Source organism: Sphaerodactylus townsendi, linkage group LG14 (assembly GCF_021028975.2).
Source record: "Sphaerodactylus townsendi isolate TG3544 linkage group LG14, MPM_Stown_v2.3, whole genome shotgun sequence".
NCBI classification, from domain to species: domain Eukaryota; kingdom Metazoa; phylum Chordata; class Lepidosauria; order Squamata; family Sphaerodactylidae; genus Sphaerodactylus; species Sphaerodactylus townsendi.
In genome coordinates, this window is record NC_059438.1 from 6,520,570 (window position 1) to 6,545,695 (window position 25,126).

At 44.8% G+C, this 25,126-nt stretch overlaps 1 protein-coding gene across 1 annotated transcript in view; it reads left to right on the forward strand.

The window, feature by feature from the left end:
- Positions 1-23,862, forward strand: part of LOC125443749 (galanin receptor type 1-like) — a 31,470-nt gene extending 7,608 nt beyond the window's left edge. The window contains exons 3-5 of the mRNA XM_048516049.1: positions 103-744; positions 11,929-11,994; positions 22,880-23,862. Coding sequence (XP_048372006.1) covers positions 103-744; positions 11,929-11,994; positions 22,880-23,197 — 1,026 coding nt within the window. The 3' untranslated portion in view covers positions 23,198-23,862. The remainder of the gene's footprint in view (positions 1-102; positions 745-11,928; positions 11,995-22,879) is intronic.
- The last annotated feature ends 1,264 nt before the right edge of the window (positions 23,863-25,126 follow it).

A 25,126-nucleotide genomic window follows, 5' to 3' on the forward strand; every position in this document is an offset into this window, starting at 1 on the left:
GATCATCTCCAACCAGGAAGTCCCATGAAGTGACTCACCTCCATGGAAAAGGCATTGCTCTCGCTCATGACCAACACCACTGTTTTCAACATTGACCCTAAGGTTAAGCTGACCAATGCTTCATCCTGTCAGCCGAACACATCTGTGGGCGGCCCAGAGACGGTCATCGTACCAGTGCTGTTTGGGTTGATCTTCCTCCTGGGCATGGTGGGGAACACGCTGGTGTTGGTTGTCCTAGGGCGGCTCCGGCCAGGAGGGCGCCCCTCACGCAGTGCCACCAATATCTTCATCCTCAACCTAACTATTGCCGACTTCTCCTTCCTGATCTTCTGCGTCCCCTTCCAGGCGACCATCTATTCCCTGCCGGAGTGGGTCTTTGGCGCTTTCTTCTGCAAGTGGGTGCACTACCTGGCCATGGCCACCATGCTGGTCAGCATATTCACCCTGGTGGCCATGTCAGTGGACAGATACATTGCCGTGGTGCATGCCAAGCGCTCGCTATGTATCCGCAGCAAGCGGAATGCCGCCATGGGCGTGGCTGTCATCTGGGTCCTCTCCTTGCTCTTTGCCATCCCCGTGGCTCAACACCAGGTCCTTGTGAGCGGGCACTACCAGGCACCAAACAGCTCCTTCTGCTGGGAACAGTGGGCTGGAAAGTCTGCCGCAAAACAGATCTACAAGGTTACCATCCTGGTCGTAGGCTACCTGCTGCCCCTGATGCTCATCACTTGTTGTTATGCAAAGGTGAGTGACAGAGCAAGAAACAATACAAGAGAGTGGAAGCAGGTAAAGGATGAGACTGATGTCAGAACTTAGTTTAAGCCAGTGATTCTCACACTGGGGGTCTCAAAAGTGAGCCATGACTGTCTCTCTGGGATGGGCTACGACTCAGTGGTAGAACACTGGCTTTTGCATGCAGAAGGTGCCAAGTTCAAGTCTTAGCTATGTCTGGTTTGAAGGACCGTGTAATAGTGATGTGAAAAGCTCTTGACCTGAGGCTCTGGAGAGCTCCAGCCAGTCTGAATAGACATGACTTATCTTGACAGACAAAACATCTGACTAGCCTGGTGTAGTGGTTAAGAGCAGGTAGATTCTAATCTGGAGAACTGGGTTTGATTCCCCACTCCTCCACCTGAGTGGCAGAGGCTTATCTGGTGAACCAGATGTGTTTCTGCACTCCTACATTCTGCTGGGTGACATTGGGCTAGTCACAGTGCTCCCAGAAATCTCTCAGCCCCACCTACCTCACAAGGTGTCTGTTGTGGGGAGAGGAAGGGAAGGGAGCTTGTAAGTCGCTTTGAGTCTCCTTACAGGAGAGAAAGGTAGGATATAAATCCAAACTCCTCCTCCTCCTCCTCCTCCTGCTTCTATCCATCCTGAACTATCAAGGTTAGGGTGGTAAAGTACTAAACTTGTTAATATCTGAAATTCTTTCTTATGCTGTTATTTTAAACAATTCTGCAAGAGTTCTTATTTTCCCCCCCATCTGCTGTTTGTCCAAATTCCTGGAATTCTATAATTTTGTTTGTCAAACTTTTACTGTGAACAGAAGCTGGAGCAACGGTCCATGGATAGAAAAGCTGTTATTTTCTCACAGTTGTAATCACATATGGATACAATCTAAAAAGAGAGACAATGGAAAGAGTCTTTATCTCTCTCTTTCTTTTACAATGCATGCTGAGTGGAAAAGAATATGCCAAGTCAGGTCCTTGCCTGCAGTCAAGGGCCCCTTCCGCACACGCAGAATAATGCATCTTCAATCCACTTTCACAATGGTTTGCAAGTGGATTTTGCTATTCTGCACAGCGTCAAAGAGCATTGAAAGCAGTTTGAAAGTGCATTATTCTGCATGTGCGGAAGGGGCCAAAGAGAATCTTGAATATTTCCATGTGATGGGAGGGACTGGAAGTGTATATAGAGCAAGAGAAATGGAGACAGCAGGGCACTGGGTGAAAACTAGTATCTGAAACTGAGTGGAGGGCAGAAGGTTGGTAAGCAGAGATGAAACAGTGGGATTTCTGAAAGCCTGGGGCATCCTATACGTTTGGTCCTAAGGCACAGAAATAACAATATGCCTTGGCTTGTACTCAGTTGTCAGCAATCCTCCAGGACACCAAATTACCAGGGACTTTCTCAGTGAGTATGCCCTCGATTGGGCCTAAGCATCATTCAGATGCATTCTTCCATCTAGATCTGTTGTTGCTGCCCAATATTCTGTTAATAGGATGAGCCAGTTGAGTGTGTATTTATTACTTTGTTCAATCACCCCAAGTCTCTTGCCCATGAGACATTGCCATAAGTTAATTGCAACTTGATGGCACTTTCCGTCACCACTACCTTTGAGGACCATTGTGAAGTTAAAGGTTTTTGAACAGTTTGCACATTTTAAGAGGATGCTCAGACATCATTAGAACTGCAGCTTTCATTTATGAATCTACTGAAGTTTCAGGGATGGATGCAGACTGAATTTTCAACTGACAAAACTATATTTCCATGGCAGAACAAAACCTCCTCCTGGGGGAGAGGGTACCCTCAGGAGAAAGGGGCAGCAAATCAGGAGACTGCAGTAGGAAGGAACAATTGGCAGATATGACACCTCCACCTGAGTGGCAGAGGCTTATCTGGTGAACCAGATGTGTTTCCGCACTCCTACAATCCTGCTGGGTGATCTTGGGCTAGTCACAGTCCTTCAGAACTCTCTCAGCCCCACCAGCCTCACCAGGTGTTTGTTGTGGGGAGAGGAAGGGAAAGGAGCTTGTAGGCCCCTTGAGTCTCCTTACAGGAGAGAAAGGTGGTGTATACTATAAATCCAAACTCCTCCAACTCCTCCTCCGCAAGGGGAAAGAATTGTCTGGATGCAACCCTTAATCCTAGAGGCTGAGGCACAACCTCATCTCTTCCTTTTCTGTGAATGCTTGAGTTACCATAACTTACTGAAATTAAGCCTAAATCTGTGTACCGCAAATGAATACTGCACTGCTCCTTTTGTTATCGCGCCTGTTTTGGATTGTAAGCTCTTTGGGGCAGGGCCCCATCTTCCTGTACTCTTGCAAAGTGTTCCATCAATAACAGTACTCAGTATAAGTAGTGATGACGTATGGGCCTGGTTTTGTTCCAGGCCAACTTCTGTCTTTGATTTCAGTGAACAACTATGATTACCCTTGTTAGGAAAAAATGGTAAACACTGCAGTTACTTGGCAGTTTGGTTCATAAAGAAACAATCATCATTCTTTTCTGTAGATTGGAGAGATCCTCTTCCCAAACCACCATGGTGTCTGATGCATTAGTCAGGGCTTTTGATGCAGAAGTATGAAGCAACCCTGCTGTCGACCGCAGGGCGTAACTGCTCTCCTTGAGCAGTCGATACTGCTCCTGAAGGGTATAATGATGCCATCCTTAGAATTATACCCTTTCAAGTTTGTTGACTTCAACGGAGTTTGAAAAGTATAATTATTTAGGATGGCACTGTCAATCTGGCAAGGACAAACACATGAATTTGTACATTTTTAAAATTACTCCTGGGCACAATTCAAATACGAAAAGTTGCAGGATAAATCTGCCTTGGATGGTGTCACCTGGAGTGGATGTGTCTTGGCTCAACCTCCAGGATGGCTGGCCATAGCAGGCTGGGCAGGGGTCATCTCCACAATATCCACATGTCCACAATATCAAGCTCCAGTCCTTTTAAATAGGTCTCAAGCAGTTTTATTTACCAGCTCAGAGATGCAGTTACATGACACTTGCCCCAGCTACGGTACATCCAACCCTTTTTCCTCCGGCAACCACCCAAGGTGCGCCTGATCTCTGCTTTTAAAGCCCTCCCTTTCAGCCTCATTGCTTATCTTCCATAAGCTCACTCTAAGTCTGGCCCATACATACCTAAAGGCAATCCTTCTCCTGCCAGGGCAGTTTATTTATTTATTTTTATTTATTTTTTCAATTTATATACCGCCCGATCCCCGCCATAATTCACCTCCAGGCTACCATGTGAATATCAGGCTACACCCGACCTCTTGGCCGGTACCTGCCTACGACTCCCTTGCTATCTTGTCCGCTCTGATCCCTGACCAGGTGCCTGGGCCATTTCCCCCTGAGTCTGTACCTCCACCCTACTGTTCCTCCATGCCAATATGTGGCCCACCCACTGGATTTGTGGAACTGATGATATGAAAATTTATCAGATACTCAGGTGCAAATTGTCCTCTCAGAGCAGTTATTTAAACCATGAGAGAAAACAAACTTGGCTTTCAGTTTTTTTTTTTTTTGAGGAGGGTGGTGTTTCTGCCTTACCCATTGGGAGAATTTGTTCCATGCCATCCTCTCAAAATGCACAACTGCCATTTTGTATGAATGATGTGGCATTTTCCTACTTTAACAACCATTACTGAAAATCCAGGTTTGTTGCAGGTGTGCTGAAGCTTGAAAATACACACATTGCCCTATTCACACAACTTGATGAGCACAACTATTTGAAAAGCTCACTGTCCAGGTGGGAGCGTTTGGGTACCACAAACCTAATAACTTTAAAAAGCTATAGTAAAATCCACATGCAGAACAAATAGCAGATCTCTTCTAGACTGGCCTGAACAGGTGGAAGTTGAATCTGGCAAATCCAAACCAAAGAGGTTAGGATTTTTTTTTTAATTTACAAGCAGGTTGAATATATACAATGTGGCCATATAGTATCAGAACAATGATAACTCAGGAGGAAGTAACTTTTTTTGTCCTGAATGCCAAAAATGAAACAAAACACAATGTCTGCTTATAAAGATGGTGATGAGTCTGCCATCTAAAGATGGTAGAGGGAGAGATGAGTGTTCTGGGGGCAACAGGAGCAAACTAAACACAGTAGGCATTGTCAGCATCCTGGAATTGGTTGGAAGAAGAAGAGTTTTGGTTTTATATCCCACCTTTCTCTCCTGTAAGGAGACTCAAGGTGGCTTACAAGCTCTTTTCCCTTCCTCTGCCCACAACAGGCACCTTGTGTGTTAGGTGGGGCTGAGAGGGTTCCAAAGAACTGTTGTTACCGCGAATTGCCAGGTAACAATAAGTGATTTCAGCTCAGCAACTTAATGAGGCGCAGGAAGCCGGCATTTCTTCAAATCAGGAAGGATTTTATTGCAAGTGATCTCTTGGCACAGCTCAGCAGAAAAGGAACTCCACATGGCTGTGCCTCAGCCCCTTTATACATTTCCCAGTAACCCAGAAAAGGGGTGTAGGGCAGTCTCACCCCCACAGTGCAAAACCCAGGAAGGGGGCGGTCTCCTTCCATCTAATACAGAGAAAAATCCTAGAACGCCAAAGGGAGAAAACAGTCCCTTTGCACATGCTGATGAGATCAAATCCCAGAAGAAAAGCTAGCACCTTCTTGCCTGAGGTGGTTCCTTGGGAGTGTTAGACAGAGACAAGTTCAAATGACCCAATGAATTCTTGGATCCTGAAAGTAAGGATGTGAACAGTCCAATGAGCTTCTGGATCCTGAGAGTAAAACTTCAGACCGTCCAATAGCAAATCAGGGTGACATCCTTTGTTAGTCAAAAGGCCCTTTTGTTGGTGAAGATGGGATTACCTGGGTGTTGGTCCAAACTAAATTCCAGGAGTAACTTCCTTGTCCCTTAATATCAGATCTTAACTGGCTATTGCTTCTATTCTCAGACACAAATTTCAAAAATAACATTTCTAACTTAAACATTAGGAAAACCTTAAAGGATAAACACACATACTTATACTTATAGGCAGGACTGTACATCTACCTACTGGCAGGGCTCGCTTAAAACTAATAGAACCTTAACCTAACTGAAGAACCTTATTAAACTAACGTCCTAAACTGCAGGCACATCATAAATTCAACTTAAAAGGGGCTTTTATTACATCCTAGAAAGGCATAAACAAGAGGGAAACCATATAGCATTGGCACAATCATGCATATACATTCTTTGTGAACCTTATGAAGGCTTCTGAACCACACAAGTCTCCGTGTCCAGGCATGGAGCCAGTGTAGCTAGGCAACCTGACTTCAGGAAAATATTTTGTTTATTTTCCCATCGGTAACACTGTGACTAGCCCAGCAGGAATGTAGGAGTGTGAAACACATCTGGTTCATCAGATAATCCTCTGCCACTCAGATGAAGGAGTGGGGAATCAAACCCGGTTCTCCAGTTTAGAATCTACCTGCTCTTAACCACTACACCATGGTGGCTCTTACGCTGGAGCTTATGGACACCCAGGATGCAATGAAGGGCGTAAGCTAGGCCATCATCCCCTCCTGTGCCATCAGGACCAGTAATTGGCAGACATCTTCAGGGGTTTTGATGGAAAACAAGCATATGTGCCAAGTAAAATGGTCTGGTGTATTGCTGTATTGTGTTGCATGCTGGGGGTTGCCTAACTGTGACCAGCTCCAGATAATCAATTCTGACTGGCAGCAGTTCTGAGGCAAAGAAGGCCTTTGCCAGCATTGTCTTTATTATCTCCCACTTTTCTCCCTATGGGGACCTAGCGTGGCTTCCTTGCAACAGCCCTGAGAAGTACATTAGGCTGAAATTGACCCATTTTAGTCACCCAGAAAACTTCTCAGGCAGAGTGGGGATTCAAATCTATGTCTCCCAGATGCTCCTCCTGCTAGTAAAGCTGATCTCCAGATGACCACGATCAGTTCCCTTGGGGAAAATGGCCACACTGGAATATGGACTCCATGGCATTATACCCCGCTGAGGTCCTTCCCCTCCCTAAACTCCATCTTGACCAGGTCCCGCCCCACCCCCCAAAAATCTCCAGGTATTTCCAACTCTGAGCTGGCAACCCTAGTTGGGGGAGGGGTGTAGCAAGGAGAGAAACTGAGTGAGTTTAAGTGAAAAAACAGACTGGAAACAACACAAAATTTTATTATCAGTCAGATAATATGAACTTGCATGAACAGAATGTTGAGTGATCACCTCATATTTTAAATGGTTTTCGGAGCCACATATCCAGCGGTGGGATTCAGCAGGTTCACACCACTTCGCCAGAACTGGTTGTTAAAATGGTGCTTGTAAACAACCAGTTGTTAAATTATTTGAATCCCCCCCACTGCACGTATCCCACTGTAGGTGCTTAGTCACAAGATAATGTATCTTCACAAACACCCACACATCAAAAAGGTACGCTCATCCGTTGTAAATGAACAAATTGTCAGTTAGTGCCTCACGGTAGCTAGGGGCTTAACTGGACTAAAATGGAACATAGCAGCAAGAGGACCTGCTTAAAATTTACCCCTTAAGCTCCACATTTGCCCCGTAAGCTCCATATTTGCGCCTTTGACTCAATAAACAATTGCCCTGAAGTTTAAAGGTGAAAGTCTGGACAATTGTCATTTTGTTTGTCCGCTAGCCTCAGGAAATGTGAACCAATACATTGGGGGAACCTCATCCTTTTGAGGCCCTGGCAGTTCCCACTCAAAGTGACGCCTCTCATGCCCAAATACCAATTTCTGAGGTAAGCCAATCAGTTCTAATTTGCAAACTGATAATGGATTAAGCCCAGTCCTTTCACGTTACTTTTCAACTAAATACTTCTGCACTATGGTAATTTGGAATTAGATTGGTCTCCTTTTGCCTCATTTGCTTTGGCTGAGCAGGCCAACAAGAGGCATAAGCACTACATTCAATGGATGGAATTTCTTTTCTTTAATATGCTTAAGTACCTTTGGTCTCTTAGCTGTAATGGTTAAATACATTAATTGCTTGGTTACAATGTTCCTGCCACGGTGTTTTTCCAAAAGGCTAATCTACATTTATTTGGGGGGTGGGGTGGAGTGCTGAGTGAAAATTTTCTCTCTCCAGGACTTCTTTAAAACAAATGCAAAGAAAATACTGGCAGCATTTTGATCCTGGAAAGGAGCAAAATGCAAGCAAGGCCTTAAATAGTGATAATTGTCAGACTAGCTGAGAGATGAGAGGTCACCTCTATTCACTGGTGTCTGTGCATAAAGTTATTTTTAAACAAAAATGCACCATGTAGGAGAAAGAAGGAAGACCTTGGCTTCTCCCCCTCACCTCTGACTCTTCTATGAGTTATAGTTCAGTCCTAAACAGATTCACACCCTTATTCATCTGTTGACTTCAATGGATTCAGAAAGGCACAATTCAGTTTGGGACTGTGCCATTGGAAAAGTTTTCATACAGCCTGGGTGACACTGGATATTAGAGAAAAATGCTTAAAGCAATAAAGCATCTGAGTTAAGGTAAGAGAGAGAGAAAGTTTCCTCCTCCCAGTATGCATACACACACAGATAATGAACTCCCTCCCTTCAGCTTGAAGGACCACCTACAACAAAGTCTTCTCTGGCCATTTTTGCACTTGTGGTCTCCTTTGGGGTTTGATTTTCATTTCCGCCTCTTCAAAATCCACTGCACTCTCAGATCAGAGAATCCTTGTGGTTTCTGCAAGCTTTGAAAGTGTGACTTTTCCTCTTCCTTTGCAGGGAGACTGAAGGAAATCACTATATGTTGAGCTTCCTTTGGATTTTCTATATCCCCCAACCTTCCCCCTTCCCCTCACAACAGTAGTTTCATCCACCCTTTGGGCCACCATTTCAAAATGATCAAAAGGGCTTTTTTGGTCGCTGAAGGTTTTTTTAGTCGCTTGAAATTGATACGAAATTTACATGGTCTAGCAAAGTAACCCTAGACTAAGGACAACACACACACACACACACACACACACACACACTCACAAAGGCAGCAGACAACCTCCCCAAAATGGCGGTTGAATGGAAACAACAAGGAAGTGGTGGGTGGGGAAAATATCGGCTAGGGCAGGGGTAGGGAACCTTTAACACTCAAAGAGCCATTTGGACCCGTTTTCCACAAGAAAAGAAAACACTTGGAGCCGCAAATAATTTTTGACATTTAAAATAAAGATAACACTATATATATATAGTGGGGTTTTCTACCTTTTACTCCGCTCATTCTGAAAAGCACATGGATGCGCCCACCCTGCTGCCTGCAGGGCGGGCAAGGATGAAGACGGCGGCTCAGCCTTGCCGGCTGCTGGGAAAGCGCCCACCCCGCTCCAACGAGGCGGGCGAGAGGGGAAGCCCGTGGCGCTGCCCAGCCGACTGTGGGCAGTTGGTGCGCCCGTCCTGCTGCCTGCAGGGCGGGCAAGGATGGGGCTGGCGGCTCGGCTCATGGAGCCACAGTGCAAGGGCAGAAGAGCCGCATGCAGCTCTTGAGCAGCAGGTTCCCTACCCCTGGGCTAGGGACATTTCACAGGGGGAGAATCCCTGTATAAAGAAAAAGCGGGAGAAACCAATTGTGAAACAAACAACCATGTGGTAAGTAGTGCGTGCATAAATGGCCTGAACCCTTGAACAAGAGAGTTATTTGGAAATCATCTCCAGCAATTCGCTTTCCCTTGAGACAGGGCTGCCAGTCTCCAGGAGTGAACCAGTCATCTCCTAGAATTACAACTGATCTCCAGACTCTATGACATTATATTGCATGGAGGTTTCCTCCCCAAGCTCCACTCTCAAATCTCCAGGAATTTCCCTACTTAAAGTTGTCAATCCTAAAAAGAATATCCATAGATGACAAGACTGCCTTTGTAACTATCCTCTAGATCAGGGTGGGCAACCTATGGTGTGCCAGATGTTCATGGACTACAATTCCCATCAACCCCTGCCAATTGGCCATGCTGGCAGGGACTGATGGGAATTGTTGTCCATGAACATCTGGAGCACCATAGGTTGCCCACCCCTGATCTAGATTTTTTTTAATGTATCAAAATCCTTTTTGGAGCATGGCATTGGAAGTTGGCTGTCAGCTTTCTCAAAAATCTCCTCCACATTCGCTTATTGGTCCAGAAAATGTTTCCTGGTCACCTTAGCTACAATTTTGGAAGTCAGAGATGGTTCATGTTGGCAAGAGCCCCACTGCCCTTCATTGCCTTGGACTGCCCTTCATTGCCACCTGAAACTCCTTGAGCCTGTCCAGTTCCTTTGCCTTTCATTGCCACCTGAAGTCCCACTGCCCTTCATTGCCACCTGAAACTCCTTGAGCCTGTCCAGTTCCTTTGACCCCTCTTCTTTAAATGGAAGTGGGAAGAAGAAACTGCTGGCAGGGTAGTCCTGTTCTCATTTATTGTAGTAATAAGTGTTCAGGTGCTTTTGTTTGCTCTGTTCTCCGTCCAGTGACTTTCACGTGGGCTTTTTTGCTCTGGTTTGGGCTCCAAATGACCCAGATTATTTAGGGGATTTTTAGCAGCAGATTTTTGCTTGGCTTCTGAACTGCATCAGTTTCCCCCCTCCCTTGCACACAGTATTATTTACTGGTCAGGTTGGCCATTGATCTCATTGTTTTCGTTTGTGCTTCTCTCCCGTGTGTTTTTCAGACCCTATTTGCAATGGTCTGGAAAACACACAATGAAACCTTGAGAGGGAAAAGTGAGAATGATGACCTGCGAATGGTATTGTGTAGGAAAGCAGGGGAATCGCTGCAGTTAAAAGAAGCCAAGCTGCAGCAAAAACCCAGAATGGAAAAGCCTACAGAGAAAGAGGAGGTGGGGGGGTCAAAAGGAAAATGCACAGGCAGAACAGCTGTGTGGAAATCATTTGCTGCAGATGGGAGTCCAAATGGGAGCAAAGTGCAAGTCAGATCTGAATCATCTGTCTGTTCCCTGCCTGTGTGCTTTTGGCTTCTTCCATTATCCAACTCAGGTACCATCTGTAAGGTGATTCTCGTCAAGCTTCATGTTTCATGGTGGGATGGATGGAAGATGGGCCGGCCCTCCCATTATGCCAAGTGAATTGATCATCTGAGGGCCAAATTCAATAAGACTTCAGACGATCCATGACAGATCTCCAGAGAGCTTCCCTCCTCACTGTAATTTACCATTCTGTTTCTGGAATTCTATGTTCTTTGTTTGACTACAACTAACAATGAAAAGTGGGGGGATTGTTTGGGAGAGCCATTGACAGATCTACCAGCATCTCATCAACTGTGAGTTCCAGATGTGGGTTCTACTCTAGAGCTGTGGCTATGCTAAACTCCGCTGCTTCATATTGATGTACTTGGGGCTGTGTAGGGATGGGTGGAGGAAGGGAAAGTGAGGATGATGTATGAGTCTGAAATTGTGTGCATCGAGGAATGCTGCTGTAAATTTCGTTGTGCGTGCACAATGACAATAAAATGCTTATGCTTATGCTTATGCTTAGATAGTGTTGCCAACTTCTAGGTGGTCACAGGAGATCTCTTGGGATTACAACTGATCTCTAGACAACAGGGATCCAGTTCAGCTAGAGAAAATGTCCGCTTTGGAAGGTGGGCTTTAAGGTATTATACCCCATTGAAGTCCCTCCCATCACCAAATCCTGCTCTTCTCAAGCTCTATCCCCAAATCTCCAGGTATCAAACTGGTCCTGGCAACCCTAGTCTCAGATGGCAGAGTTAACCTCACAGGGTGACTGTTGTAAGATAAAATGGAGATGGGGAGAATGATGTAAGATTCTTTGGAACTCTATTGAGGAGAAAAGTGGAGTATAAATATCTTAACAGATGAATAAATAATTCAGACTCTATTAAAGTGAATCAGATTGCTTGTGATTTAATTTCAGTTGGTAAGATTTACAGTATTGACTGCAAGGAATATGCTGGTTTGGGGGTTTTCTGCCTGCAGTAATGCAATGCCTTGGGGCCTGGCGCTGGGTTAACTTTGCAGTTATTTTGACATGACTAATAGGAGGTATTCGCAGAAAAGCGGACAGATGTGTCCGAGTTTACCTTGCCAAGTTGTTCCACTTACTCTTTAATTAACAGCTTCATCTGCAATGTAACAAAAACCGGAGGAAATCAATTATGTCGATTCCCTTGTGAGTCAAACCCCTACCTTTTCTGGAGTTTGTCGGAAACAAAAATCACTCGATAATGGTACATATTCTACTTTTTCACTTAGGTTTTGTATCATCTTCATAAGAAAGTGAAGAATATCTCAAGGATGACGGTGAGATCAAAGAGAAAGGTAAATATGCAACTGTCTCAAACCAGGTTGGAAACTCACCACCATGTGCACCTGTGGTCCTTTCTGTTGCTGTAGCTCTTTCCAAGACCTTGGAAAGATCACTCCTGTGATCTCAGGATCCATGCAGAGAAACAGCCTTGAGGATCAAGGGGTTGGAGTGAGGAGGGGCAAGAAGATTCATTCACCCCCTTTCCTCAGCACAGCAGTGCTCGTGGGAGAGAGAAAAGGAGCAACTTTGACTTCTTGTCCTTTCCCTGTTCTTCTGTACAGATCCCAGGAGTGATCTTTCTGGGGTTGGAAAGAGCTGCAGCAGTGGAGAGGAATCCTGGAAAATTACACCATGGAGTTACATGGAGTTGGAGTATACTGAGTTAAAGCATTGGTCCACCTGTGTATCCACCCAGGTTGGGGAACTAAAGAGGGGAAGAAAACCTGGTGTCCAATGTTATGGCACTCTAGGAATTTCCCCTAGTCTCTATGATAAAGGCCAGAGTAGCCTCTGCACTCAGTCAGAGGAGATTATTTCACTGCACCTGCTGAGGGTCCATGGTAGAGAGTCTGCTCCACACAGAGAAAGTGCCAAATTCAACCCCCGGCATCTTCAGTTAAGGATCAGGTAGTAGGTGATATGGAAGACCTCCAGCAGAGACCTTGGAGAGCACTGACACATCAGAGTAGATGATAGACCACAGGTTTGACTCAGAACAAGGCAACTTTGTGGGAGTAGATGAGCAACCTGAGTTCCTTTGAACTGGAGATATCAGAGTGGTTGACCTGTGAATTTGCACACACACACACAAAGCATTAACATTACCATTGATTTTGCTTTTGTCAACCCCGAGGCAACTCAATCAGAAAAAGTAAATGTAACCGAGTCAAAGTATAATTGGTTCTATTGCACTTTGAAGCAATTCTTTCATGCCTCACTGAATGCCTCTGAAAATCGATACCTGGCTGGGCCATCATCTTGACAGCTACCTATTTGCTTCTAATGTTTCCTTTGAGATGGAGTTTAGAATTTTAGCAGATGATTACACCTCGAGATTTTTGTAAGTTATAATTTTGAAGTTTGGTATTTTTTTAGTAATGTTGAAAGCTTTCATAGCTGGAATCAAATTGGCTATTGTGGGTTTTCTGGCTGTGTGGCCGAAGGTCTGGTAGTTTTTGCTCCTAACATTTCGGCCACATTATGGCTGGCATTTTCAGAGGTATATAGAAGCAAAAACTGCCAGATCACAGCCACACAGCCTGGAAAACCCACAACAGCGGTTTAAATTTTGGCAGATTTTAGTTGTGATACGGCTATCACACGTCTTATAAGGCAGAGTTTGCACAATAAAGAGGCAGAAACAGTTGCTTATAGAAAAATGGAGTTTACTATCTGTATAGGAAGGTAAAGGTAATTTGGCAGTACAAAACAACTAAGTATCTTTCTATCTGGCTAGCTCACCAGCTAGCTTCTACTTCGGCTATGGCTAAAAAACCACTTGGGAGCATGTGCAGAGAGTAACAAAGATTATATACCTTTCTGACTAATTGATCAATAGAGGTCAATTACCTGATCACTGTCTTGTGACCTCGTTAACTAATTAGCATGCACAACATTAACTCCTCCATTACTGGATTGTGTGACTGGCGCTTCCCAAATCACATCACTGTTCCACCCTCTTCCTTGCCACAAATGCCCACTTAGGGACCCTGGAGCTCCCCACAACTAAAAACCCCACCCCTGGACTTACTACAAGGAGCAGAGACCTCCAGGAAGCCAGCAGCAAGAAGGGACAGCAGAGAAATGGCAGGAGAGCCTGAGCAGCAAGAGCCAGCCTCAGCAGTTCCAGGGGAAAGGGTAGAGGTGGCCAAGCTACCTTCAGCAGCTTTTAGCCACCGTAGAGAGTGGGGCAAACTGTCAAACTCTATGCTCTACCTCACTGAGGTTTCCCTGACCCCAAGGAACTGGTGGAGGTAGGCACACAAGCGACACGAGGAAGGGAGAAGTGGGAAAAATCCATTCTATGAGCACTTTGCTTCTTTGGGTCCTACTGTATGCCACCTTAAGAATATTTTCCCGGGAGTAGACTGTTTTGACTCAACACCTAAGGAGGATTTCGAGTAGATCTGCTGAGGACCATTCTCTAAACTTAGCAGAGCAGATTTGAACGGTAGTGTACAGTGCCAGGGAACACAGACGTCCACCTTAACTAGAAGGGGTCAGAAGATCACTTTCACCGGCTCAAAAGAAAGCGGTTTGCTGCTGTTCGCTCCCCACCCTGAATCCCCACAGCCGCAGATTTTTAGTAAATAGGCCAACACACCGAATTTTGCAGAAGAGATGACACTTGTCCAGTGTAGCAGGGATACATATATTTCCAATGCCGAATTTACCTTAGAAGGTGAAATAAATCCTTCTTCAGACTGCATTGAACTGTTGTAACACCAAGAGACATTTGTTGAAAAAAGAACAATGGAGTGCAACATTAGAACTTGCTGTTGGATGCCCAGATCCCTGGGCACAGCAGAGTTTAAAAGAGCTTCTGTAGACCCTTGAGAGCACGGAGCCCATAAAAACCTATCAGTGCTCCTGTACCAGCTGTGGTTTCATTTTACTGATGGTTGCTCTGGAACATCAGCATCAAAGTCCATGTAATTGGGTTTTTAAATTATAGCTTAATTGCGGTTGGTGTTCTTATTGATGCGTTAGCACTCTGCCATGTAGTCGACGTTCCTTAAAGGTATACACGTGTTTTGGAAGCCAAGGTGGCCATGCAAAAGTTACATGTTTATTTTTCCTATTTTATTGCATATTGCTTAGGGCAAAGGATTTATTGTCGTTCAAGAATTAATTGGAGAATGCATTGAGGTGTAGGTGTGGGGTTTGTTTGTTTTTCAAAAAGTTGCTGTAACCAGTGCTTACTAAAAGACTTATTTCCCCCACTCAGTCAAACATTTCATTTTATACACTAAGCAATACTTACTGAAAGACTTATTTCCCCCATTCAATCAAATGTTTCATTTTGTGCAAACACCCTCCAAGATGTGAATAGGAATGATATGTAAAGTTCCTGCATTCTTGTTCATATAAATCTAGATAGCTTTGAGTTACATGTTGTTCTGTTAAAGAGGACCACACAGGCCTCACAATTGCTTGCAACATTTCCAAATGCAATTTTTAACTTTGCTTACTCTTCAGTTGTCCCCAAATGCATCCATCTTCTGGGTATCTTGGCTCTGCTGCAGACTCATTCCTTCGCAACATCTTATAACTAACTAGCACTAAAGCCCATTTTAAATTTAAAAAAAATGGGCTCAAGGGGGGGGAGTGGGACCCCATCCTCCTTTCTCTTTCTCCTAGGAGGCAGCCCCAGGACTTATCCAAGACTGGTGTTTGTAGTCAGGGAGGTCCTGCTGTCTGTTTTGGGTGAGGTGGGTGGTGGGACAATGTACTGCTGCAGCAGCCCTAGGTTGCTTTTGGGGGGCAGGAGGAGGATGCAATGAAGAGGCTGGTGGTGGACTCGGCAGTGCAGCGGGTGGCAACCAGCCACTGGCCTGACACAGGGGTGGAGCGAGGGGGAGCTGTGCCCAGGGCATGCCTGCCTCCTCTGCCCCTGCTCCTGGAACGCCCCAGAACATCGCACCCCACCCCCTTGGCACTATGCTACTGGCCTGACATGCTGATTTGTTGTTTGGAGCAGGGGGAGGCTCCTGGGTTGGTGGGAAGGTGAGCGAGGATGGGATGGATGCAGGACTCATGAAGTGAGTCCTGTGCAGCCATTGGGTGGGGGTTCGTCATTGAACATTCCATCCCTTAGCCAATTATGTACATGGATTCCCTGTCCCACCACCGTTATGAATGACTAAAGTTCTTCCTAAGCTGGATGTCTCAAGCAAGCCTGATCTTATCAGATTTCACAAGCTAAGCAGGATCAGCCCTAGTTAGTACTTGGATGGGATACCACCAAGAAAGTCTAGGGTCACGACACAGAGACCGGCAACGAGAAACCACCTCTGTTTATCTGTTGCCTTAGAAACTCTACCGGGTCACCACAAATTGGTTGCTACCTCATGGCAAAAAATCCACTTGATGATCTTCCTTTGCAACCCCAAACTCTTTTCTCGCAATTGATCTGTTACACATGGTTGCCATTTTATGTGAACTGGACAACATGTAGATCAGTTGATTTATGTACAAATAAAAATGTATTTAGATCCCATTTTTTTTAATTCAGTAGCAACCCAGCTTTCCCTGAGATTGTCACAACTTCATAGCTAAGCTAAGCAAAGCTGGCCATGGTTAATGCTTGGATGGGAGACTGCCGAAGAAGACGGGTGTTGCTACCTGGAGGAAGACAGTGGCAAACCATCTTTGCTTACCCTTTGCCTGAAAAGTCTTATAGATGCAGTAGTCATGCCATTTGAACCTGGATCTCCCAGCTCCTAGTCTGGCACCCAAACTGTTACTACACAGTGGTAAAAAATTTTAAAATGCAAATTAAAAAGTAAGGTTAGGAACCAGTGCTCTATTGTTCAGCCTCCATCTCATGCAGAACAGGAGGTTCTGTGCTGGTGGAGGTTAAAGAAATCATTTGTCACTCCTCGTCCAAGTTAATGGTCCTGAAAATAGAAATGCATCAAAGGTAGAATCCAATTCTTTTTTTTTTAAAAAAAAAACAATTACGGCCAATCTTTTCACATTTCCTTCTTGAAAGCTATTCAAACATTTCACAAAATGGGCTGTACAGGTTGGAAAGTGAAAGAACACAAGTGTCAGAGACATGTGGAGAACCCTGACCTGGAGCTGCTGCATGAATGAGAAACAAGATATCTGTACAAGACCACACAAAGGAGTGGTCTGCCAGCTTCCAATTGTGGAAGGGCACTAAAGGTCTCTCGGTGGAGATTGCAGTCGAGTCATAGCTGATTTACAGTGACCTCTCAGGTGCTTTTCAAGGCAAGAGATGAATAGAGGCGGTTAGTCATTGCCTGGCTCTGTGTAGCAACTCTGTATTACCTTGGTAGTCCAGAGCTGACCCTGCTTAGCTTCTGAAATATGACAAAATCTGGCTAGCCTGGGCCGTTCAGAGCAGGGTGAATTCTATATTGGTGGTGGAAAATGCTGATAAACCACAGCTGACTTGTTGCAACCCTGTAGAGTTCACCTTCTGAAGTGGCCATTTTCTTCAGGTGAACTGATCTCTGTTGCCTGCCTGCCTCCAGCAGGAGACCTCCACTCACTACCTGGAGGTTGGCAACCCTACTTATGGATCAAAAGCGATCATTCCAGGCAATGGGGGTATGAATTGGGACCATGGTGGTGGTAGGAGATTTAATTCTATTCCTTTTCACGCAGTGCTTCCCCCAAGGAAAATACCTAATTTGGGGCTTCTATAACCCATGGCAGGGAAGACACAGCACAATCAGAGCCAGTGTGGTGTAGCCGTCTGTTAGACTGAAACCTGGGAAACTGAGGCTGAAATCTCCACTCTGCCTTGGAAGCTTCCTGGGTGATATTGGGCCAGTCACACACTCTCATCTCAACTTACCACACAGTGTTGTCTTGAGGATAAAATAGAGGAGAGAATTATGTACGCCACTTTGGACGCTTACTGGAAAGAAATGTGAGGCATAAATGACTAAACCACGGGTATCCAACCTATGGCCCTCCAGGTGTTCATGGACTACGGTTCCCATCAGCCCTTGCCAGAATGGCCAATTGGCAGCGCTTATGGGAATTGTAGTCCATGAACATCTGGAGGGCCATAAGTTGGACACCCCTCACAAAACAATATATTTTCCCCACTGAGGAAAGAGGGAGAAAAAATCACCACCTCAGTCATGAAACTCTGCTGTCCTGCAGGATTGACAGCTCCAGGTTGGGAAATTCTGGGAGATTTTGGAGTGGAGTCTGGGGAGTGTCCTGCCAGTCCCTTATGTCCTGGTCCTGCTAGTGCTATCTTGCCCAAACACCAATGAGTTTTAAAACATCTGTACATGTACAGACTTCACTCTTACCTTTTGGAGGATGCCCCATTTAAAAAAAAATAATGTTTTTATGCCAACCCAGAGCATAACTGTTCCTACAGTGCAGGCTGTTTTTATCTACATGATGGCCAGCCCTTGGTGATTAGACATAAAGGTATATATAAGAATAACCTGTACTGTAGATGTTGTAACGGAGATTCTTTAAGAATCCAATTACTGTCATCGAGAGTAGCTTTGTTTCTTACTCAAATGAGCTGATGAAATGGCAAGGCACTTATTACCAATCTGGTGCAGCATCTTCTTTTAAATCAGAATAATCTTGTTTTTTCCCCCTCCCCATTAAATAGTTGGCTGCATGCTTGAAAGCCTGCTTTAAAAGTGACAGATCCTTTAATTGTAAAGAATAGGTTTCATGATCACAGTGTGAAAAGCCTAATTACTTTGATTTATTCAAGATGCAATTAGCCCGGAACTCTTGAGTTAAGGAAAAGCCACGGAAGCTATGCATGTTTAAATTCCAGCGCCAGAAGACAGAAAGCAATTATCTTTCACATCGTTTACCCAACCATTTCATGTTTAAGCAAGGATTACAGCAAAATCAGGGTTTTATTTTGAAGTTTCCAGTAGAAGGGAAAAAAGCAATTGTAATTATTCAGCTTGTAGCAAAGCACTCTAGCTGGTCTTTCTTTCTTTCTTTCTTTCTTTCTTTCTTTCTTTCTTTCTTTCTTTCTTTCTTTCTTTCTTTCTTTCTTTCTTTCTTTCTTTCTTTCTTTCTTTCTTTCTTTCTTTCTTTCTTTCTTCCTTTCTTCCTTCCTTCCTTCCTTCCTTCCTTCCTTCCACCCACCCACCCACCCATCCGGGCTAAGGTTTGGAGCAGGTCCTGTCTTTGCCCAGAGAAGGTAGATCAGAGATCGGGAAATAATTGGCTGCATCATTTTTCTGTTGGGATGTTTTTTAAATTAGTGGACAGATAATTGACTTTGTGAGTGGCCAAGCGGGAAGGTGCCCTGAATTAGTGACTGACTGGTTTATGATTTATGATTGATTCTAAGGGTTTGTTGATGTGGTCCTTACGTAATTTTAGCAGTCAGGATGAGCAAAGATCCAGGGAAAAAGTAGGGGCCTTCACAGATTCCAAATCTTGTCAACATCTATCTTAGGGGATAAGTATATGCCAGGGATAGAGGATAGTGGTTATTCCCATTTATTCTACTGTTGGCTGTTGTGAGTTTTTTGGGCTGCGTGGCCGTTGCCTGGTAGTTTTTGCTCCCAACATTATTAAAAATAATTTTAAAAAGAGATCACGAAGAGTGACATGATAGCCATGTTTAAATATTTGAAGGGATGTCCTGTTGAAGAGGGAGCAAGCTTGTTCTCTGCTCCTCCTGAAAACAGGACACAGAGTAATGGATTCAAACTACAAGAAAAGAGATTCCACCTAAACATGAGGAAGAACTTCCTGGTGGTAAAGGCTGTTCAACAGTAAAATCTGCTGCCTTGGAGGGTGGTGGAATCTCCTTCTTTGGGGTTTTAAAATAGAGGCTGAATGGCCATCTGTCAGGAGTTCTTTGATTGTGAGTTTCTGCATGGCAGAAGGACTTAGTGGCCCTTGCGGTCTCTTCCACTATGTGATTCTGTGAGAGATCATGGCGAAACTAGGGAGCCATTTGAGGGGGAGAATCAGCAGGTTCAGGTGAGGTTAAAGACCCCTCTTCTCCCCCCTAGTCTCCCTAACAAATATCCTTTCCACACCTGCATTAGTGTTGCCTTGGCGAACGCTACCTTAGAAACATTCATTTGCCAAATGAATGTGTAATTTTGCCCTCCGTGACTTGCGAGTTTTCAAATGCTGGTAGAAGGGGTGCTTTTTGTCCCCTTGCGGCTCATCCCCTTGGCTATTTTTCTTTCTGTGAAAGCAGTTTGGCAATTATTTTTCAAAATGACCTCAAAGATCCTCAGAGTCCTACTGTAGGGCATCCCTCTTTTCAACCCCAAATGGCGTGGTGTTCTCAGAGCCACAGTGTGCATTTAGGACGAGACGCCTGATTCACAGGAGTAACCAAAGCAACATAATGAGGGTGTTTTTCCAACTATAGCACTTTATCCATGTGAGGCCTACACATCTGCAGTGCTGTCTAAATGATGGATCAAATTTAGACCCGGTTTGTAATAGTGGGCATTCAAAAGCAGCCTGTGAGAAGAGATCAATGCAAATGGCAGTCAGATGCACAACAGGAGGGCGAGATGGGATATATTGCCCAATTGCCCATTAGGGGATACTCAGGGGCAAGGATTATATTTCCCTCTGCCAAATAATGCAGTTCCAACTGAATTCACTGCCATTACCACGGCAAAGCATTACACTTCTCTATCTCTTCTTGACACACAGTAGCTTTCTAATTTGGATTAGGGATGCTCCAACACTCGCTGGTTTGGCACACATCGTGTTCAGGAGTTGGGAACAGGGAGCCAATTTTTCCAAGGGATTGTTTGTTGGCCTATTTAGCAGGTTCCTTCACCCTCTTCCTTCCTAGCAGCGCACTGAAGCACAACTTTTAGGACTGTATTTACACTGCCCAAAGGTGCTAGTTTCTGAAGCACCAAACTCCATATTTTCAGAAACTTTTGCTTCAATAAGAAACAACAAAACTCCCACAAGTTTCTAGTTTGTAGTGCTATGAAACACATCTGCCAGCTTTACTCTGACTGGGCTCCTGTGCCGCAAACGGCTGCAGGACACTTCAGCGGATGGGAGTTGTGGGAAAAGCTTTACCTCCTGAATTTGCAAGGGACACCCAGATGATCAGCACAGGAGCCTCATGAGAAAAGCAGTTGGCAACCCAGCTGTGAAGATAGATTTGAACAATTCTTAGTGGACATCTAATTCGTCAAAGCTTATATTGAAATAAATGTTGTTGGTCTTTGAGGTGCCAACAGACTTTTGCTGCAATAGACAGTATGGCTGAGTCTCAGAAGCCACACATGTGTCTGGGGCTGATTAACATTTCCAGTGGGCAAAAAAATAAGGCTTTAGGCTAGCAAGTACAAAAAGCTTGTATCTCTGTGTCAAAAAAATATTGGCACTATTTAACAGGGACACATTTCTGATCTCCATTTTGCCTTTGGAGGCTGCTGTTTAAAAATGGAATGTGTGCAAATTGAATCCAGAATAAATGGGTGATTTCCTTCAATTTTCCATTGCAGACCGCCTCCATATCTCTCCTCTGAGTCCTCTTTGCCCCACAGGCAGCAATTTGTGGAGCCTGGAGTCAACCCTAGAGTTTGTCAGATTTTAGTCCTCTGCCCTCCAGGTCCTCAAAAACTTAAACCTGTGAGATGGGGGTGGGGATTGATCTCTCCTCTTTCAAGCTTGTGTGCAAATGCACATACATCAACACCAAGGCACTGTGCCATGCAGTCTGCTGTTTTCTGTGGCACAGCTTGAAGAGTTCATTTAGGACTGTTGATTACCTATTATAGGACCATTATGGTTTTTTTCCCCTGCCAGTTTTCTCCAACTGAACAAACACTCTGTTGGCTTTTAAATTGCTGCACCGTAAATGAATAAGCCATTGCAACACATGGCAGAGAGCATTCAGCAATGCGTCACGGTAGGAAGGCAGTGAGCCAGAATGGCAGTATGGGAGCATTCCAGGTAAAGGACTTGTGCCCGTCTGTCAGCCGTTGGATGGCAGGACATTTCCAGGAGCAAGTTGTCTCTTTTCCCTTGTTTGGAGTGATGGAGACGTGTGGTACAGTTGTAACACCACTCCGTTACAGGCGAGAATTGTGCGGTGTAGTGGTTAGAGCATCAGACTAGGATCTGGGACCCCCATATTTGGATCTTCCAGTCTGCCATGGAAGCTCGCTTGGTGACCTCAGGCCATTCTCTGTCAACCGTCAGATCAGCATCCTTTGCCCCTCAGAAACTTAACCACTTTTTTCCTAGCCAGCTGCCATATCTCCCCTTCTCTTCCTCACTCACTCATTCTTTTGTTAAATGAAAAACTGTGAAAAGTTTTCATTTTAAACCCACTCGAGGGGTGTGTGACTCTGGTTCCAAATGTCATGGAGCAACCCAAACCCATACATCTGGTGACCCATTAAAATAAACTGTCCATTTACCTTCAATCGGAGCCTGCTAAGTCACCACTTTACAGCATTACATGGTACCTAGAAACGCCATAGCCCCAGATGCTGGATTTCCTGGTGTCCACTTCCTTCCTCCCCACTGCAGATAGCCAGTCCTTGCTTTCCTCCAATGGAGCAGCAGGTGCTTTAGAAAGACAATGTCCAGCTCTCTCCAACATCGGTCACTTGGTTTGGAACATCCCAACATTTTGTGATTGGTCCCAGTCTTCATGAGTGTCATTGAGATCACTCCATGTAATGTGGGTGTCAGCCTCTAGGAGGGACATGGGAACCCTGCAGAATTACAGCTCACATCCACGCTGTGTAGTTATTTCATTGCTTGGAAATGTGCATAGAAAAGAAAAATTGAGCTGAGCCTGCATAGTGTGGAGGTTAAGAGCAGGTGGATTCTAATCTGGAGGACCAGGTTTGATTCCTCACTCCTCCACCTGAGTGGTAGAGGCTTATCTGGTGAACCAGATGTGTTTCCGCACTCCTACATTCCTGCTGGGTGACTTTGGGCTAGTCACAGTTCTTTGGAACTCTCTCAGCCCCACCTACCTCACTGGGTGTCTGTTGTAGAGAGAGGAAGGGAAAGGAGCTTGTAAGCCACCTTGAGTCTCCTTACAGGAGAGAAAGGGGGAGTATAAATCCAAACTCCTTCTCCTCTTCTTCTTCATATTAAACCTTCAATGTGATGACAACCTTATATAATAATAAATGAGACTACATTTTGGACTAACCATTTTAACCTCTTCATGTGTGTATTTCTCTCCAGACGGCACAAACTGTGCTACTTGTGGTTGCCGTGTTCCTGATCTCCTGGCTACCGCACCATATCATCACCATGTGGGCAGAGTTCGGGCATTTCCCACTGAACAATATCACCTTCACCTTCCGAATAATCTCCCACTGCTTAGCCTACGGGAACTCTTGCATCAACCCCATCATCTACGCTTTCTTGTCTGAGAATTTCCGCAAAGCCTGCCGGCAAGTCTTCGCATGCAAACTCCTCCTTCAGCCAGCCCCTGCGCAGAAGCTGGTGAGGATTCGCATGGAGAACTTCTCCACCACCCACACGACAACTAATGTGTGAGCAGGCGCTGGAACGAGACAGGACGTCGCAGGAAGAACAAACAGAAGAGCATGTAAAGGTGTGGAGAAACTCCGCACACAGAAACCAAATAGTTTAGGGAAAGCAGACTTGATCGGGAGAGTTCTTCGTGTTGATCGTGGTCATATGAACCATCCATTTGCCATCACCAATGCTGGTTAGGCAGTTGTGCACACAGCCAGCAAAACAGTAGCTTAAGAACATTCTGAGATGTTTCTGATGGAGCATGGAAGAAAAGCCATTTGAGTCTCCCTTGGGAGACTGAGACATGACCATTTACAGACAATTGTGAAAGGTGAGGATCAATGGAAAAACATCTCCAAGGGTGAAATGGGATCAGTTTGTAGAGATAACAAACAAAGGGAAGGTTGGGCGGTGGGAAGGGATACCTTTGGAACCTGAACAACATTTCTTCAAATTGCTGCCCAGGTCTTCTGAAGTGAGGTCCTCCTTCAGCACTACAACCATATTGTTTCGTTTGTCGAAGGCATTGTTCATCACCCCGGTGATTGCGACCGTGAAAGCCTTCAACAATGCATTGTTCATTCCCAGCAGCTGTGTCCTCTGTGTTGAAAACAAATTGAACTCTGTCCCTTGGAAAGCTGGATGGGGCATCCTTCATTGACAAATTGAGAGTTTCTGTATTCACTCAAAGGGATGACGACTCTGGTTCTAAAAAGGGATGGTCTTAGCCACAGGGCATCTAGAGCTGTTGCCCTGAGCCCAGCTTGGGAGCACCTACCACCCTATAACTGATCTCTCACCCTCTCTGACAGGCAGCATGGGGGGAGTGGTTAACTGTTGGGCAGTTAGGAGCTCTCCAACTGCCAGCTGATCGCCCCCCCCCCCCCCCCCCACAGCTGCCTGAGTGATACTGGGGCACCAGAATCACCCTGGATTTAAGGTGACCCTCCCAAAATATTGTTCACATAAAAATGCGTATCACTATACAGTCAACCCTGGCAGCCATTCGGGTAGGAGATCACCAAGGAATACCAGGGTTGCAATGTGGAGGCAGGCAATGGCAAACCACCTCTGAAATCTTGTGCCTAGGAAACCCCCCAGGGGTCACCATAAGTCAGATATGACTTGATGATAAAAAAAGAAAAAAACACCATTGTAATTTGTACGTGATGTAAGATTGCTCACTTTTTTCCTGATGGCAGAACTGGAAAAAAAATCCCTCAGGTTTCTTTGGGGAAAATACAGTATTGGGATATTTCACAGCTTTTGCATAATTTATTCTGTAATATGTACTCATTGATATGACTCAACCTAGTTTAGGTAGTTCCAGGGAGGACCTGAACACTGAAAATCTCTTTCCGCCCACTTCTCTAGCTTTTGCTGTTTCAATAAGTGTTGGTACTCAAAACTTAGAAGAATATCTTACAACCATGACTCTAAGCACATCTCTGAATTCAGCTTGTGTGTTCGCATGGAGATTCCCTCAGTTCAGGACTAATAAATATAATAAAGCATGTCATTGTTAAAAGATCTTTAAGTGGAGGAGAAAAATGTAAAATGGTTTGGGTCTCTACTGGGGAGAGAGGCAGAATATAAAATAAATATTTAAAATATTTAAAAAGAACTAATAATATAAGTGATCACTTTTCTTTGGGCTGCTCATTTTCCTAGTCAAAAATTTTTTTATTAGCTCCAACCTCCTCAAATGATACTTTAATCATGAAATTATACCCCCCACCCCAGTTATTCTTTTTGAAAATTGTAACAAATTATTAACTATTAACAATAGGTTGGATCAAGCATTTCCAGATTCCCGCCGGGGTGAGGGGATTTCTCCTTCCCCCAATTTTGTTTTTTACTGATGCTTCAACAGAAGGGGGTGGTGGAAATCAACATCATGTTTTATCAGAGTTCCTAAAGATTTCTAGCATAGAGTAAGCCCCTTCC